Source organism: Natrix helvetica, assembly GCF_964273705.1.
Source record: "Natrix helvetica genome assembly, chromosome: 16".
Classification (NCBI taxonomy): Eukaryota; Metazoa; Chordata; class Lepidosauria; order Squamata; family Natricidae; genus Natrix; species Natrix helvetica.
In genome coordinates, this window is record NC_138563.1 from 605,562 (window position 1) to 621,660 (window position 16,099).

The following is a 16,099-nucleotide window of genomic DNA, read 5'->3' on the forward strand; positions in this document are numbered from 1 at the left end:
GGTGCGAACAGATCCGCGGTCTGGACTGAACAGAGAAGGAAGCGAGGCGCGTTCCTGCTGCTTATATAGAGCGAGGCGGTTTCGGAGGGGACGCGTCTCATTGGTCCACTTGGGAAGGGGTGGAGTCACCGAACTCTGGATTGGTCGCTGGGCATGGGCCAATAGAGTGGCCTTCAGGGAGGCAGCCGCGCGCTATTGGCTAGGAGCCGAACGGCGCGAAGTTACAAATAAGGGTCCTGCAGGTGGCTGAAGCGCACTTGGAGAGAAGCGGAGCCCTGGGAGTCGGTCAGGTGCGCGTGACGTCACGTGCTCCTAACCCCCTGCTGCCCTTACTGGCCGGACCCAGGTGAAGACTGGGATGGAAAGCCTCAGGACCCCTGGAGTCGTCCGCTCCCCCCCCCCCAATAAAATGTGCACATAGCTCTGGCTTGGTGTTCAAATCCAGATACTAAAGTCTTGATTTTGGGGAGTGGGAGGGAATAAAAATTATATAATTGGGTGATATGAACCTTCCACCACCCCCACCCAAATATTCAGGGAGGCGGGCAGAAGGGTCTACTATATGTTCTCTGGCCAGGTATGAGAGGGGCCCTTGGGTCAAAGGTCTCCAACTTTGCTCTTTTAAGACCTATGGACTTCAACTCCCAGAATTCCTTCGCCATCACTGGGGAATTCTGGGAGCTGAAGTCTTAAAAATGAGCAAAGTTGGGGACCCCTGCTAGGTAAGACTGTCCCAAGACACGGGGGGAAGGAGAGGGCAGCAGTTCGGATACCCCACTGGGATGCACACCACACCATTTTTTTGCTTCTGACCTGCAGTCCCCCCCACTTCCCACTTTGTGCCCCAAAGTCTAAAATGATGCAGTCTGAAAATCGGTTTCCCTGGGAAGGGGGGGGGGGGGAGAGAGACAGGCACCACCAAAGCAGAGACTTGAAATATAAGTTTATAAATTACAAACATTTGTGGCAGGAAACTTCCAAACCGGTCTAATGTAGACATTTCTTTTGAACATGTAAGTTTGGGGAGAGATTCAAAGGCTCAAGTTTAACAAGACAACACCCCTCCCCCCCAAAGGGGCCTCTCAAGGCAAATCCCATAGTCACAACCAGCCATGTGATTTATACATTATTATGTTTTTGGAGGCGTAACAGATGCACTGTTCCTTTTCAAAATTCTTTTTCTCAAAAATAGAATTGGCCTTTTATTTACCCTGATCTCACCTTCATTTAGGGCCTGAGCTGCCCCTTCCCTGCAGCCAACGTTCGAGGCTAGTCTGTTTCTTGTCAAACGCTTCACAAAAATATCTATGAAACTCACTGGGAACACAACGGTCCTTTTTCTTCTCTCTCGCTCTCCCTCCAAATATGTGCCGGGAGGAACAAAAAACATGCCTTCTCCCTCCCAGATAAGGGACATGTCCCTCTTGACCCTAAAACCTTTTCTGAACGATCTTCACTTCTGAGAATTCCTCCCGTAGCAGCTGCAGAGCCTTTGCTCGGGCCAGAAAAACGTGCTCGGTGCAAGGAAAGCCACGTTGCCCTCTCTGAATGCAGCCCAATGCTTGAAAAGGGGGGGGGGGAGGAGAGACCGTCCCTCCGTACGTGCAAAAGAATTCAGGGGTGACCATTCTTACAGATTGCTAAAAAAAATATTAGCGCCAGAGCGGAGCTTGAAGGCAGAGCTAGAAAAACCCTGAAGTTTTACAAGCGTCTCAAAAGGGGTTTAATACTGAAATCTCCCACCGCCACAAAGTGGAAGGGGAGGTGCTGAAGTTTGGTCCGTCAGTACAATACTGAAAACCACTGGAAAAGTGTCCTTGGCAGCATTGAGCAAAGCAGCTGCGTCTGGACTCCGGCTCCCATCCCTCTGGGCGAGCCTGGCAGGGAGGCCCGGAGGTCAAGGTCGGGCAGGCGGGTGGGCCCAACCAGTCAAGGCCCACAAGTGTCCTGGAACAGGGAGATGGGGGCAGGGGAGGCTCCACCACGATACAGCACTGAAAAGGGGGCTCCCCTCCCCACCCCAGATACAGGCCGGCTGAGAGGATCCCGGCCTCAGAGGGCTGCCTTTCCAAAAAGCCCCCCCCCCCCCCCAATATGGCAATGTAGGAGGGAAGAAACATCGCTATACTTTAGGAAGGTAAAATTACGAGAGATCGTTTGTCTCTTGAAATCTTCTCCAAGCGGGGCAGCCTCCGTCTCCGCAACCCCCAGGAGGAAGCGAGTGTGGAATGGTCGTTGGGGGGCTTGGGGAGAGGGGCTGCACCGGCACTCCTCTGGACGCCCCTCTCCTCTGCCCCCCCCCACTCCCCGGGCTGGGCTGCTCCGTCCTCTGCGCCAGGCTGGAGGGGGCTGGATGCCTTCCGTGTGAGCCCCTGCGCCCCGGAGCTGAGCCGCCTGGGAGGGGGGTCCGAGTGGGCTCTGCTCAGTTCAAAGGAGTCTGTGGTGTCAGCAGTTCCAAGGGGCGGGGGGGCTGGTCCACCCCCCGCCAGGCCCCCCGTCACAAAAAGACAGGCCATGCAGAGTGTGGAGAAGGTCTTCTGCTCGCGTTCCTCCCCCAGGGGGTGGGGAATCTGTTCTTTCACTGAAAGAACAAAAAGGAGGGAAGGACACTCAGACCTGGGTGCTTGAAATGGGGGTCCTGCCAGTCCCGGGGGTCGTTTCCCCTGTATTCCCCCAAACCGGGGGTGGGGGGGGGGCGGGGCTGCGAAGGAGGGAAAGAGACTCACACAGCTGATTTCTGTTTCGGCCAAATCTCCAAGTGGCTGCATCAGCTCAGAAGGCTGCCCTGTGACGGAAGGGCTGGGGGAAGCACTGGAGGAGGGGGGGGGGGAGAAAGCAGAGGATGAGTGGGGTGGGGGGGAACCTCCACCAACCCCAACCCCATCACTGAACCAGAGTGGGTCTTTCGTGATCCTTGCAACATCCCTGGCACAAGGGGGGAGGAGGAGGAGGAGGGGCTGCCCAAGAGCCACAGCAGTCAACGGGGTTCACCTTAAGCTGTTTGGGGCAGGGGGGGAGGCTGAGAAGAGCAGGTCCCCCCCCCCTCTCTCACACACACACACACACACAGAGTGTCCTGGTTGTGTGGCATGAGCCCCCGTGTGCCATCGAGAGGCGCAATCCGAGTGTGCTGGAAAGCTCTTTCCAAGCTGCGGAGAAGGACGTGGCGTTTCCTGGATGAGAGCGACCCTCTTTGGCCAGAAGGGTGGGGGTGGGGGTGGGGGGATGGCCACGGGAGGAGGAGGGGGGCTTCCTCGCCCCACATCCCGGCTGCATCACCTGCCTAGACTCTGCCTCACCTACTCGAAAGCATCCTGCACTATCTAGCTCCACAGGCAACTGCTCTGATCTGACAAACTCTCGGCTCTCTGACCTACGTGGGGATGAAGAGACAGACCTTTGGTCAACTGGGGAGGAGGAGGGAGGGGGGGATTGTAGGAAAGACCCCCCCTCGCCCCACCCGTCCCTTTCCGAGGGGTTCAGAGCCTCCAGAGAACTAGGCTGTTCTCGGGGAAAGCCTCCTTCAGTCATCGAAGCCACTCCTGCACAAAGCAGGGACAAGAAGGCAGAGGCCCTTTGGGGGTCTCCAATCTCTCCCCCCCAACTCACCTTTCCAGATGGAAGACAGCCGGGTCCTTGGGGGTGTCCGGTGGGGGCGCCTCCGCCCCCATTGAGCTGAAGAGGGGAAGAGAGTGAACACCAGGCCCATCTCCAAACGAGAGACCCCCACCAATCAGCCTTCCAAAGCCTCTGGCTGGGCTGTCCAAGCGCCCCAACGGCTCCAGGGACCCTCCCAGCCCCTGGGGAAGACTTTGCCTGCCCTTCCCTAGCCTGCTGGGGGACAGACACTGACCGACTGGCTGGAGAGCTGTGCCCGGGGCTGCCCAGGGAAGAGGTGGATAAGGTGGTCACTGCCGAGTCGCTGTTGGCCTCTTCGACGGGGGGCGTCTGGGGGAGCAGGTCGGGCCGGCCCAGCTGGGAACCTGAGAAAGGGGACAGGGGGTAAGAGGCTGAGCCACCCTTGCTGGGTATGGGGCTTGGGAAGGGCGATAGGAGGGGTGGGTGATCCAACCTTGGCCCCTTTAAGACCGGTGGACTTCAACTCCCAGAATCCCATGCATGGATGGCTGGGGAATTCTGGGATTTGAAGTCCACCGGTCTTAAAGGGACCAAGGTTGGTCATCCCTGCTTTAGAAGGTTGGGGGTGGGGGGTGGAAGCTACCCCCTCCTTCCCTGGCACAAGCTTCCTGTTTGTGCAAAGGGCTGGGAGGGGGGCAGGGGGGGGTTGAATTTGGACCCTCTCCCCAATGTGGATGACAAGAACAGGGCTGCAGGCAAAGGGCCCCCACCTGGCTCCATCTCGGCCTCCATCGTGACCTGGACTTTCGTCTCGCTCAGCGCCTGGGCGGGGGTCCCGGTCTGGCCCGGCCGACGAGGGGGTCCCACTCCCGAGCGGCTCTTTTTCGAAGGGGAGGATTTTACTTTTGGGGGAGGGGGAAAGACACCATAGTCAGCTGGGAAGTCTTAGGAGCATCTCCAACGCTCATAATATCAGGGAGGGGACCCGAAGGGACTCACGCGGAATCTTCTTAAAGACCGCCTGGCACATGAAGCGCTGGAATCTCTCGGCGTAAAAGCTCGGCCGGTGAACCGAGACCGTGTCCTGCAGGAAAGGGGGGGCCAAAGTCAGCCCCAGAAGAAATCCAGGGTGCAGCCAGGGGGGGTGGGTGGGGGGGGAAAAGGATCTGCCATCCCTCCCACTCCAGACCTCCGTTCCCCCCCCCCCCCCCGGTGTGTCCATTCCGGCCGCTCACCCCGTCGTGGACCAGGGCTTTCCAGGAGTGCTCCAGCTTCTTCATGAACCTGCAGAGATCGGAAGGAGGGAAACTTTGACAATCAGGCTGGGAGGTGGGGGATCGGGTGCCCCGAGTGCCCAGCCGCTACTCTCCCCCCGCTGGCATCTCCCTTCCAGCTTCCCACATGGCTCCTGCCGCCATTATTCACTCCCGGCCTCTTTCTGCTGCCAGCCACGGAGCCTCTGATAGGCCGGGCTCTTGGGGGGGGGGAGGGGGGACAGATCCTGCAGGGGAGGAGGCCGTTATGCTTCTTCACCTGTAGGACTGCAGCACGTCGATGATCCCCACGTAGAGGAGCAGCCTCTCCCCCTTGGCGTTTCGGGCCGGGATGCCTCCCATCCTGCAGGGGAGAGGAAACGGAGGGATGGGATGGGGGGCTCCGGCTGGGAGAAGACCCCACCCCCACCCAGGATATCACACCTGAGCCCCCCTGGCTCTGTTCACAAACCACAAACTGAGTGGGAGCGCCCCCCCCCCCCGGCCTCTCTTCTTGGCCGCTGCACTTACTGGTCGTCCGTCTCGATGGTGCCCCCCCGCCGGGCCTCCCCCTGGATGGCCTCCATGGCGGTGGAGTAGAGGGCCCTCTGGCCGGCCGGCCGGCGTGTGTCTGCCAGGGAGGCCCCGTCGGCTACCGCCCGTTCCCGCTGGGCCAAATCCAGGTTGTGAACGGCCACCAGCAAGCTGTAATCCATGATCTTGAAGCTCTGCAGGACCTGGGTGAGGTGGGGGGAAGGGTGTGGGGGGGGGGAGAGCAAAAGGAAGCCCCCAAATTAAGCCAGGAGGACGGGATCCTGGGCAGGTCCAGGCTGGGCCGCCTCCACTGTCACAAGCGAAAGGTGGACTTTGTCCCAGGAAGTTATAAAAGTCCTTATGCAAACTGACCCCGAGGAACCCCAAGGCGGGCTCTTCCGGAAGGAGGCCCAGGGCCAGGCTGGAGAAGAAGCTGCCCTGAAGCCCCCTCCCCAAAGCAGCCCCCCGCCTCCAACCCCATCGCAAGAGCCCCTCGCCTCCACCCCTCCTGCTGGCAAAAGTGGACTCCTTCCTTCCTGGTCGTCCCAGGCAGCCGCTCCCCTCTTCTCTGTCGTCGCTAAAGCCAAAATTGCTTGGAGAAGCCCCCAGCCTCAACATAAAGAAGGAACGGACCCCTCCCTGCTTCTAAAGCTGGGGGTGGGAAGAGCAGGAGGCCCCCTCCCCTCCTGAGAACCCCCGGCAGCCGCCCCACCTACCAAGCAGTCCCTCTGCAGGGTCTTGCAGAGGGCGCTGTGCATGTCGGCGTCCAGGAAGAGCCCCTCGGGGAGGTCCTGCAGGAAGTCCAGGTCCTTGTAGGTGGGGAAGACCTTCTCGCGCTCCTTCTGCGAGGCCCGGCGCTTGTAGGTGGAGCCCTTGAGGTCGTACTTCTGGCGCATGCGCACCGAGCGGGGGAGCAGGTTGTTCATCACCGCCACGCGGATGTTCTTGCCCCCCGCCTGGACGCAGTACAGGCCGTAGAACTTGGGCAGCAGCGTCCGGGGGTTCTGGTTCAGGTTCTGGAGGAGGGGAGGGAGAGGAGGGGTCCTTAAGGCGAAGCCCCCAAAGGAGACCCAAGGAGAAGGGCAGGGATGGGACTCTGCAGAATGGAGCCACTGCAGGGAGATCCCCATCCCTCCCTCTCTCTCTCTCTCTCTGGCTCCCTCCTGCCCTTTCCTTCCGCGCAAACAAGGGGAAGGGGCTCCGGCCAGCGGGTGAGCCTGAGAGGCAGGGCAGGACCCTCTCTGAGTCCTCGACTTACAGCTGTTTGTTGGATGATGGCACGGAGGAAAGGGACTTACGACCCCTTCTTCAATCTCTGTGACCATTGCAGCATCAAGCAGGGCTCACGGGAGCAAAATCTGGACGCTGGGCGACTGGTTCACGTTTATGACGGTCGCGGGATTCCCCTTTAGCGACCTTCTGGCAAGCAAAGTCAACGGGGAAGCCCCCATTCGCTTAGCGACCATGTTACTAGCTTTCCGACAGCCGTGATTCAACTGTGGCAAGGAAGGTCGCAAGACGGGGCAAACCTCACTTAACCAACGCCTCGCTTAGCAACGAAAATGTTGGGCTCCATTGTGGTCGTAAGTCAAGGACTGCCTGTACAGTTCCTCAGTCCCTTTTCCTTTATAACTTCAACGCACAGGAGCCCCCTCCCCCTCCAGCCCCAGAGGCCAAGAGAGGAGGGGGCAGGCGGAGACCCCCGGGGGCCCCAACTCAAGGGGGAAAGGCAGGAGAGGGAGGGTCTCCTCCCTCCCAAGGAAGGCCGCTCAGCCCACTGACCATGTAGTATCCGGGCAGCAGCTTCTGCAGGAACTCCGCTTCCTTGTGCTGGACGGTTTTGATGATGAATTCGTCGTCGCTGGAGACGTAGAAGATGGAGCCGCTGGCACCCGAGTTGGAGAGCTCAATCAGGGGCTCGCTGCAGAGGGAGCACTGCAGGGGGGACGATGACACTGGGGTCAGCGCTTTCAGCCACCCCTCCCCAAGCCAGGAGGGCTCCCAAGGGCCGCCCCTGAAGCCCCTCACCAAGTAGTCGTCCGGCCGGATGCCGAAAAGCTCCCGGAAGTAGCGGAAGGCCACAGGGGCGTAGGTCTTGAAGCGGAAGTCGTTGTAGTGGTGGGCCGGGGTCAGGTTGCTGCCTTCGCTGCGGGGAGAGGGAGGGGGGAGCGGTCAGCATCGTCCGTTGGGAGGGAGGAAGCTGACCGGCCTGGCTGAGGCTGACCAGGGGAGGGGGGGCAGCTCACCCGGGGAAGAAAATGCTCTCCACCACATAGAAATCCTGCATCAGGACGTCCCGCTCCGGTTTGGTGCTGAGGCTGCCCACCGTGTGGGTGATGCCCAGCTGGATGGCGCCTTTGAGCGCTGAGGATGTCGTCTAGAGTGGGGGGGGGCGTGGGGGGGTGGAAGAGGGGGAAAAAAGAGCTGATTTCACGCAAACCACCACAAACCATCCGCCTGCATGGCAAACGTATCCCTGCTCCCAAATCAGTCTTTTCACTTAACTTTGAGTGGGTGATCCCTGGGGAAACCACCCGGCGTTGACCCAGCCCCACGTCCCTTGAAGCGGTGGGGCAGGGGCTGCCCATCCCATTTAGCCCAGGCCCCCCAGAGCCGGAGAAGCGGCTTTCGGAAGCTGGCAGGCGGGGTGTGACTGTCACTGAATCCAGCTGTTTTCCAGCAGACTGCGCCTGCCCGAGGAGGCTCTGCAGACCTGCCGTAAAAGGGGGCGGTCCTGCCCTCCGCCTGGAAGCCACCTGAACCTTAACACAACCTGCCCCCTAAATCTGGGGGTCCTTTGAATTACTTTTAACTACAGGTGCCTGGGACTGAACGGAGGAGAGGAGAAACTCAATGCCTGATTCTCGGATGAAGGAAATTCCTGACTGCCCCCATTATGGTGGGGCTGGGGGTGGAAGGGGGGTGGAAGGGGGGAGGAAGAGGCCTGATTTTGAGTGTTTTTAACTCTGAGGTCCCTTCCTGAGGACAGACGGGGCTTCCCCTGCCGGAGCCTTCCGTCAATCACAGAGCTCTTGACGTTGAAGGCGGGGCAGCTTCTCTGCCCCAGTGCCTGGAAATCCCCCGGCCGCTTTCGCTTCCTGCTTTTCCCCTCCTGGCAACCCCAAACTGGGCTCTCCGGGGAGGAGCCCCCCTCCCCAGCCCTGGACGGTGGGCCCTCCCGCTCGTCTCCCTGGGAGGATGAGAGGAGAATCACCGACCGATTCTTCCCCTGGGAAAGGCTCCTCCTCTGGCCTCTTCTACCCCTCCACGGATGCCCCTTTCCCTGCTTGCTGCTGACAACCTCTGGGACCACCCTTGGCTGTCCAGGAGCAAAAGCTTCGGTGAGCCTGAGTTATGGATGCCCCCTGGGAGGGCAGAGGGCTGGGGGCAGCCGGAGAGACTCCTGCCAAGCTACAGGCGCTGCCAGCCTGGAAGACAGCTAAGCCGGGGGGAGCGTAGGGAGGGCTTCCTTACCACCCACACTGCCCCAAATCTCAGGGACCAGGCTAGGAGAAGTGCCCAGCAGCCACCCACCAAAGGGATGAGGAACCCCAGGAGAAAGAGGGCTGTTCCCCCCGCCCGTCCCCCGTGTCAGGGACCCCCGTCAGGAGTGTGGGCAGTAGCGATGCGCAACAGGGCACTGGAGGCCGAGCAGCTGCCACAACAAGCCAACCCTACCCTCGGAGCGGAGGAGGAGGAGGAGGCCACAAAAGGTTGAAAACACAACAGGAGAGAAGCAGAATTGGGGAGGGAAGGAAGGATGGATGGCAGATATAGAAAAGGGTGGGAGGGAGGGAGGAAGATATAGCAAAGGGAAGGAAGGAAGGAAAGAAGTTGAGAGGGAGGGAGGGAGGGAAGGAAGTTTCTTGTGTAAACTTTCAAGTTCTACCAACCGTTCCTTGTTTTTGCTGAAGACAGAAACCAAACGGGCGAAAAGGCCTCCCCCAAACTCCCATGGGCATTTCCCCCCCCCGTCCTCCCCCAGCCCCTCCACAATCTCAGGCATCTCTCTGGGCAGAGGAAGGAGGCCACTTACGGATAGAGGCGGCTTCCGAAAGGACCCATCCCGGCTAATATCCATTTCGGAGTCCGTGGAACATCCCGGCCCAGATCCAAGCCCCCCCTCCGGGCCCAGAGAGCCTCAGAGCAGCCCCCGTACGGAGGATCAGAAGAGGAGGAGGAGGAGGAAGCTACGCCTGCTCCAGAGAGCCCCCCTGCATTTGCGGGGGGGCGCAAAGAGACCCTTTGAGGGAATCCCAGGTGGCTCCACTGCCACCGTCTTCGATAGTCCGAAGCACCAGGTCCAAAATCTCAGAGAGGACGGAAGAAGCCACGAGAGAGATCCCGAGCAGCGGCAGGGATCGAGCGAGAGGCCTTCAAATCCCTGGGATCTGCCCGTAGGAACCTGCCTCTGAAGCCGCACCTGGGCCTTTTATGCCGAGAGCGGCTGGGGTGACTCAGAGGCTGGGGAATGCGAGGAGGAAGGGGAGGAGGGAGGCCCTCGGAGGCAGCCACCTGGCACCAACGCCCGCCCGCCCGCCCGCCCCACCCACCCGCCTACCTTCTTGTAGGTGGTCTCTCCGCTGGAGTCCACGCTCCGATGGCCTTTCCTGATGGTCTGCGAGGACCCGTGCCCGGAGGAGCCTGGCGTCTGGGAGCAGGAGAGGAGAAAGGTCTGGGGTTTCCAATCCTCCCACCCCCCAAAATCAGGGCGCCTCTCCACACTTGGGTGGGGGCAACACCCGCCCTTCAGCAGGGGGGAGAAGGGGGGGATGAGAGTATACACACACACACACAGCATCGAGGTGCTTGGGGCGAGGCCAGCAGGGCCCCACCTGAAGGCCGGGAGCCCCCCAGGCTTGGCAGCTGCTTCGGAAAGGCACCCTGAGAGGCCCGAAGCTGGAGAGCAGGCCGGCCCTGCCTTTATGAGGAAGGGGAGACAGCTCGGCTCAGCAGCCCATTCCTTCCTTATTTTGCCAGCTTCTCTCCCGTGCGCAGGAATGCTTTCCTCCACGTTTACAACAGGGTGCAAAGTCAGAAAGTTGCAGTTAGCTGCCTTGCAATCCCAGGCTGCTCCCTTCAAACCCCCCAGGCAAAAGAAGGCTGAGTGGCGGCTGCTTTCGGCACTAGCCCCCACCCCCCCCAGGTGGGGAGGTGTTGTGTTTTGTTAAAAAAGAAAAACAACTGCATGGAAACTCACCTCCAAGGACTTTTTGAAGGTTGCAGTGGAGAGCGCCCCTGGAAGGGAAAAGGAGGAGGGGGTGAGACCCCTGGCAGGTACCCAAGAGGAGGGCAGAGACTGAGCTGACCCAGGTCCATGTCCTTGCAGGGATGAATGACCGGGGGGGGGGGGGGAGGCAGGGGAAGAGATGCCCTGCTTGCCCTCCTTCAAGAGGGGGGATTCATAATCCATCAAACCCAAAGAGTCTTCGGTTCACCCTGGCCTCTGCTTTTGCTCACTTCTGCCTTGCAGGGAGAAGGGGGGGGGGGGAGATAAACCTGCTAGGGGTCTGTCTCCCCTCCAGGCTGCACCCCCATCCCTCCCCCTCCTGAGAAGACGGGGGATCAGTCAAAGTGGGCGGCTGGAACAATTGGAATTAAACGACGAGGGTTTGGTTTCTAATTCTGCTCTCCGCTTTGGGGAAATGCACAAAAGCCCCTGACAGTCAGTCGCCTGCTTGCAAGGCAGGGAGCGGCCTGGGTTTGGGGTCCTGCCCTGAGCAGATGGGCTTGATGACCTCAAGGGCCCCTCGGCCATGAACACCGGACAGTCAGAGTGCCACACAAAAAGCGGAGCTGTAGGACACCTTCACCAGATGTATGGCTTTGACCTCTTCCTTTGGGCCCGGAATTCAGCCCGCAGCCCCTTGTGGGGAGGGGAGGGAGGGAGGCTGGTGGGGGGCACTCTGCAGGCCCTGGAGGGGAGGGGAGGGGGGGTGATGCTTCACCCTCGGTGCTGCAGCACATGGGGGAATATTTAGCAGAGGGGACCCTCCTTTCATCCCCATCTTCTCCCAGGCATCCGCCTCTCAAAACCCCTTGCAGAGACCTTCTTCTCTGCCGTGTCCGGTTTGACCCGGAGGAGGACCAGGAGAAGCCCTGGCCAGGCCCAGCACCACGGGGCTCCAGCCCCCACGCGGGGAGACGTGCTGCAAAGCAGGAGAAGCTCGGCCAAACCATGCACTGAAGTTGCAAAAAGCCCTAAAGGAGAAAACGGCAGCGTTGCCGGCGCCACGTCTGCGGCGAGAGGCGGCTGAACCGCTGCTGGGTTAGCCCCATTTCAATGCAAGGGGGGGGGGAACCCAGGTTAGTCACCCATTTTTCTCTAGGGGTTGATTCCACGGCTCTAGCAAGCTTGCACTGGGAAGAGGCCAGCAAGGCTAAACCCTGGTGGGGAGAGATTTCATTGTCTCGACGCTCAGAAGGCGGTTTTTGCCTCGGAGCCTCCAGCTTCCCATCTCCAAAATGGGGGTAAGGGAGTTTCTGAGGTCAGCCCCCAGACCCTGCCGCAGAGTTAAGGCAGAAGGGGCCCAAGTGCGAGCCCCCTTTTAAGACCAAAAGGGAGGAGGAAGCGAAGCAGCCGCTTCATGTCAAAAACCAGCCCTGGCCAGGGAGGGAAAATGCCAGTGCATCATTTCCGGTCATTTCCACACCACGACGGCAGGCAGTGAGGGGCCAGGCGGGTTAGCCGAAGGTCATGCTGAGAGGCCACGGTTTTACCCATACGTCTACGTCTTCCAGAGGGCACCACGGAGCAGCAGAGGAAGCTAAAGGCTGGCAGAAAGAAAGAGAGAGAGAGAGAGAGAGAGAGAGAGAGAGAGAGAGAGAGAGAGAGAGAGAGAGAAGAGGAAGCAATAGAAATTTTCCAGAAGGAAAGAGGATGTTTGCTCAGCAGGCAGACGTTGGGATCACCAAGGACTGAAGTTCAGCTCAGGAGGAAGGGGAGGGGGGTCTCTCCATGACAACCACCTCAAAGGGCGTACAAGTAGGACACCCCAGCCCTCCCCCATCTCTGCCCCTCCCCAGGAGCAAAACATTGCAAGGCAGACCCCAAAAGTCCTTGGGGTTCTCCAAGCTTCATTGTTTTCTTGCAGACGTTTCATGACTCAACTAAGTGCCAACATCAGTGCTAGGAGGAGCACTGGCAGCAAACCCCACCAGCGCTGATGATATGACCTGGTTGGGTCATGAGACGCCTGCAAGAACTATGCTTAGAGAGCACCAAGGACCCCACGGTCGTCCTCCTCGTCTTCCTCCTTCTCTCCACAAACCCACTTCCCTTCTAGCACTGATGATATGACCTAGTTGGGTCGTGAAACGTCTGCCAGATCACAATCAGAGCGCATCAAGGACCCTCCATGCTACCAATATTCTCCTTTACTGAGCCCGGGAAGCTCAGCAGGGCCTTACTTTCCATCCCCCGCCCACCTAATCACCCCCACCCTTCCCCGTGCCCACAACACCCTGGTTTGAGCTGCTCCCTGTGATGGAAACCTGGCAACCCAGGTTCTGGCACCGCCAGGCTGTCCTGACGACATGCCCTTCCCAAGAGAACCGGCTTCTCCGCTTGGTGAAAGGGCTGCCTGGTGCCACCTTCATTACGGGTGGCAGACTGGCATAACGAAAGAGCTGCTTTCCCCCCTTTGGAAAGCCAACTTGGAACCGCTGCGCCCAATTAAAACCCGTCTCCGGGGCAGAGAATCCTGCCAGAAAAGGAAACTCCATTTCCAGAACTGGAGAACTCCTCCCATGTTGACAGCACAGATTTCGAGCGGCTTCCCCTGGAGTCTGAAAAGGCAGGAACACGCAGAGAGAGAGAGAGAGAGAGAGAAGCTGGGTTGGAGGTGCAGCTTTCCCACGCTGGGAGAAATATATATATATTTGCCACTTTTGACCTCTGCCTGTTTAGCTTCCCCATTCGGGAGTCCTGTTCGGACACTTCAATAGGACAACACCTCCCTCTGTGCAAAGCAGGGTCTGATCTGCCCCCCCCCCCCCAAAGGCCTGGAAAGGAACATGGGTCCTGCTTTGGACACATTGGGCCCAAGAATGGGGGAAACAAGTCATCTTAAAAACAGAGAAATGAGAACTGCCCTCAGATACGCCCTTTTCTTCGCCAAATCTCCCTTGGATGAGGAGCACCCTCCTTCCTTCCCTTCCCCTTTTCTTCCTTCCTTCCCTTCCCCTTCCCTTCTTCCCTATACCTTCCTTCTTTCCCTAAACTAAGGCCGAATTTCCTCCCTGAGATTGTAAAGGAATATTAGGAGCCACCAACTCCAAGGCGCTGGAGCTCCACCCAGGCCCCTGGAGACTCCAAAGGAAGAGAAAGGAAACGTGTCTTCTGTCTCCCATGCTTAGAGGAGGAACAAGCAGCTTGCAAAGGAAGGGAGAAGTCAGAATCACATCCAACGGAAAAGGCAAGGGGAGCATCCAGCGCAGAGGCAACCAGGAAAGGTTGCAAAGGGGGAAGGGGGGGGGGGAGCAGATATCCCGAGGAGTTTCGGACCGCGCAGTTGAGAATCGAAAACACTTTGTGCAAAAGCTTCCAGGAAAAATCATTTTAAGCTGCACTGAAGGAAAGGAAAATGGCACGGGATCCATCCGAGGCCACCAACAGGTGTTTTATAGACATCTGGATCCTACAATGTTGCAAAAATTAAAATGGCACCTTGGAGGGGGGGGGAGAGAAAAAAAGGTGTGTGGGGGGGTTAGATTCAGAGCTAAGCCGAAGCCACCGTTCCAAAGAGCAGAATTGCTGCGAGAAGAACCAATGCCTATTTTTAAAAGGCAATTCCCAAAATAGCTTGTTTCCCAACTGAAGATTTTGGCTGCCCTCAAGGAGAGCAATGGTAAGGAACAGCCGAAAAAGAAGAGCGAGGGGGAATGTCCTTCGATGGCCATAATCTTCAGAAACAAACCGCTCTTCTAACACGGCCAAGTATTGTGGAAAGGACACCACCTGGTGTGAAGAGACGATGGTGGAAAATAGCGACCCACACCCACGACGCAGAAAAATCAATAAAGGTATTTTATCTGGCGAAGGCAATTGCAGGGTTTCCAATGTTTCATGGCACGGTCAGGATTTTATTCTTTGATGCAAATAACGAGACCCGTTGGAATCAGAGCATCCATTCCGCCAACAAAAACGCCTTTCCAATTAACACATTATTATTCTTTTTTTTAATAAAGGCTGCGAGGGTGCTGAGTCAGGGAAACCCAGGCCGACATCTGCTTTCTTATCAGCTCTCTCTAGCTGGGGAGGAAAGGGAGAATTGGGGGGGGGGGAGGAAGCAGGACTGTACAATTCATGAATTCGGGGGAAATTTGGCTTCGTTTCAGCGCCACGGTTCCAAATTCTCTGGAAAAGAGGCCTTCTTGGTATCGTTACCAATTCGCAGCCCCGGCTGGGCCCAACTTTCAAGCCTCCAAATGAGCCAGCAGATATTTTGCAAATAATGCAGCTTTCCACCCTGAGCCACTGGGGAGACAATGGGGGGGGGGGGAATAGGTGCTCTAGCCCCCCCCCAAGCTCTCTCACACACGCGCGCACCTTGTGACTCAGGACAAGCTTGTGGGGGCAGCTCGGGTGGTCTTGGTGGTGGTGGGGGAGTCCATGAAGGTGGGCAAGGAGAGGTAGGAGGGGCTCCCCCCAAAAAGCCCCCTCCCCACGTCGGCATGGCAACAGAAAAGAGGATCTGCCCCTCCCTTCAAATGGCAGTCTGGGGAAGCCCCCTGTCCCTCCATCCCCTCCCAGGGGGCAGAGCTCCCCCTCCCTCCCCCAGAGGGCTCCCATTGGGGGTCTTGAGGGTCCCTCTCGCAAGGGGGCTCTGCCCCTCCCTTCAATTGGCACTCTGGGGAAGCCCCCTCTCCTAAAAGAGAAGCCTGTCCCTCCATCTCCCGGGGGGGGGCACAGTTCATCCTCCCCTCCTAAAGGCCCCCCAGGGTACCCCTGCCCCAATTGCCCCCCTAGAAGAGAGAGGGGGGCCCTTTCTAGAGGCTCCCCAGCCCCCCCCGGGCCACGTCGGCCTCTGCCGCCCCCACCCCCTAACGGCCCCTCCCCACATTCCCACCCTCGCCCCCTCCCCATTTCAGCGCCCTCCCTCTTCTTCCGGTCCCCCCCAGACTCAATGGGGGCTCCCCTCCACCCACCCCCCATTTAAGTAGGGGTACGGCTGCCTCCGCCAGAAGCCTCCCCGGGGGTCTCTCCGAGGGTCGGAGCCCTTACCCGTGGCGGCTCCGCTGCTGCTGCTGCTGCTCCCCCCGGACTCGGGCCCGGCCGACGCCATTTTAGCGCTTCTGCCGCCGTTGGTTCTCCCTCCCCGGCTTTTCCGCCCGCCTCCCCCCGCGGCGCCCCTTGGTCTCGCCCGCCCCGCTCCGGCCGCCGCTGTGGGCCGTGCCACGCTCGCCTCCGGAGGGGTGGCCACGCCTCCTCCCGGTCGCCCCCTTCCCGGCTTCCCGGAATGGGCCCACCCGGCAGGCGTTGGGAGGAACCACTTTGCGCCGGCGGGGGGGGGGCAGCGCCTCCTTGTTTATCCTAACGGAAAACTGACCGTCAGGAAGGGGGCGGGGACATGGGTACCGCGCAGGCGCAGAAGGGACAGCAGAGGGTCGTGGCTGGCCGCGTCGACGTTGCGGTGGGCGTGCCTTCCTCCGCATCACAGGAGCGCCCTCTTCCCGAACGGGAGGGGCGAGGCCTGCGTGGCCCTGACGTCGGAGGCATGTCGGTCGCCACG

The 16,099-nt window shown here is 59.4% G+C and overlaps 1 protein-coding gene across 2 annotated transcripts; it reads right to left on the bottom strand.

Moving 5' to 3' along the window:
• Positions 1-926: 926 nt before the first annotated feature.
• PIP5K1A (phosphatidylinositol-4-phosphate 5-kinase type 1 alpha) lies at positions 927-15,904 on the bottom strand. 2 transcript variants are annotated; one of them, XM_081967772.1, is made up of 16 exons: positions 15,592-15,904; positions 10,567-10,604; positions 9,928-10,017; positions 7,613-7,743; positions 7,395-7,512; positions 7,149-7,301; positions 6,083-6,382; positions 5,364-5,569; positions 5,113-5,196; positions 4,815-4,863; positions 4,579-4,663; positions 4,350-4,481; positions 3,854-3,983; positions 3,610-3,675; positions 2,727-2,811; positions 927-2,581 (listed from the first exon to the last, which is right to left on the bottom strand). In XM_081967772.1, exons 1-16 carry the CDS (start codon positions 15,650-15,652, stop codon positions 2,579-2,581), a joined length of 1,731 nt encoding a protein of 576 aa, XP_081823898.1. In that variant the 5' UTR covers positions 15,653-15,904; the 3' UTR covers positions 927-2,578. The 2 variants fall into 2 exon arrangements, with proteins under 2 accessions (XP_081823898.1, XP_081823899.1); XM_081967773.1 differs by lacking the exons at positions 9,928-10,017; positions 10,567-10,604; positions 15,592-15,904 and adding an exon at positions 9,403-9,833.
• Positions 15,905-16,099: the final 195 nt, after the last annotated feature.

What these genes read in the sequence shown, in the direction of transcription:
- PIP5K1A (XM_081967772.1), bottom strand. Translation starts at nt 15,652, where the DNA reads ATGGCGTCGGCCGGGCCCGAGTCCGGGGGGAGCAGCAGCAGCAGCAGC. An exon ending in TCCGGCCGGACGACTACTTG is followed by an intron (nt 7,302 to 7,394) that starts GTGAGGGGCTTC and finishes TCCCCCCTGCAG; the next exon opens with TGCTCCCTCTGCAGCGAGCC. An exon ending in AAGCCCTGGTCCACGACGGG is followed by an intron (nt 4,664 to 4,814) that starts GTGAGCGGCCGG and finishes CCTTTCCTGCAG; the next exon opens with GACACGGTCTCGGTTCACCG.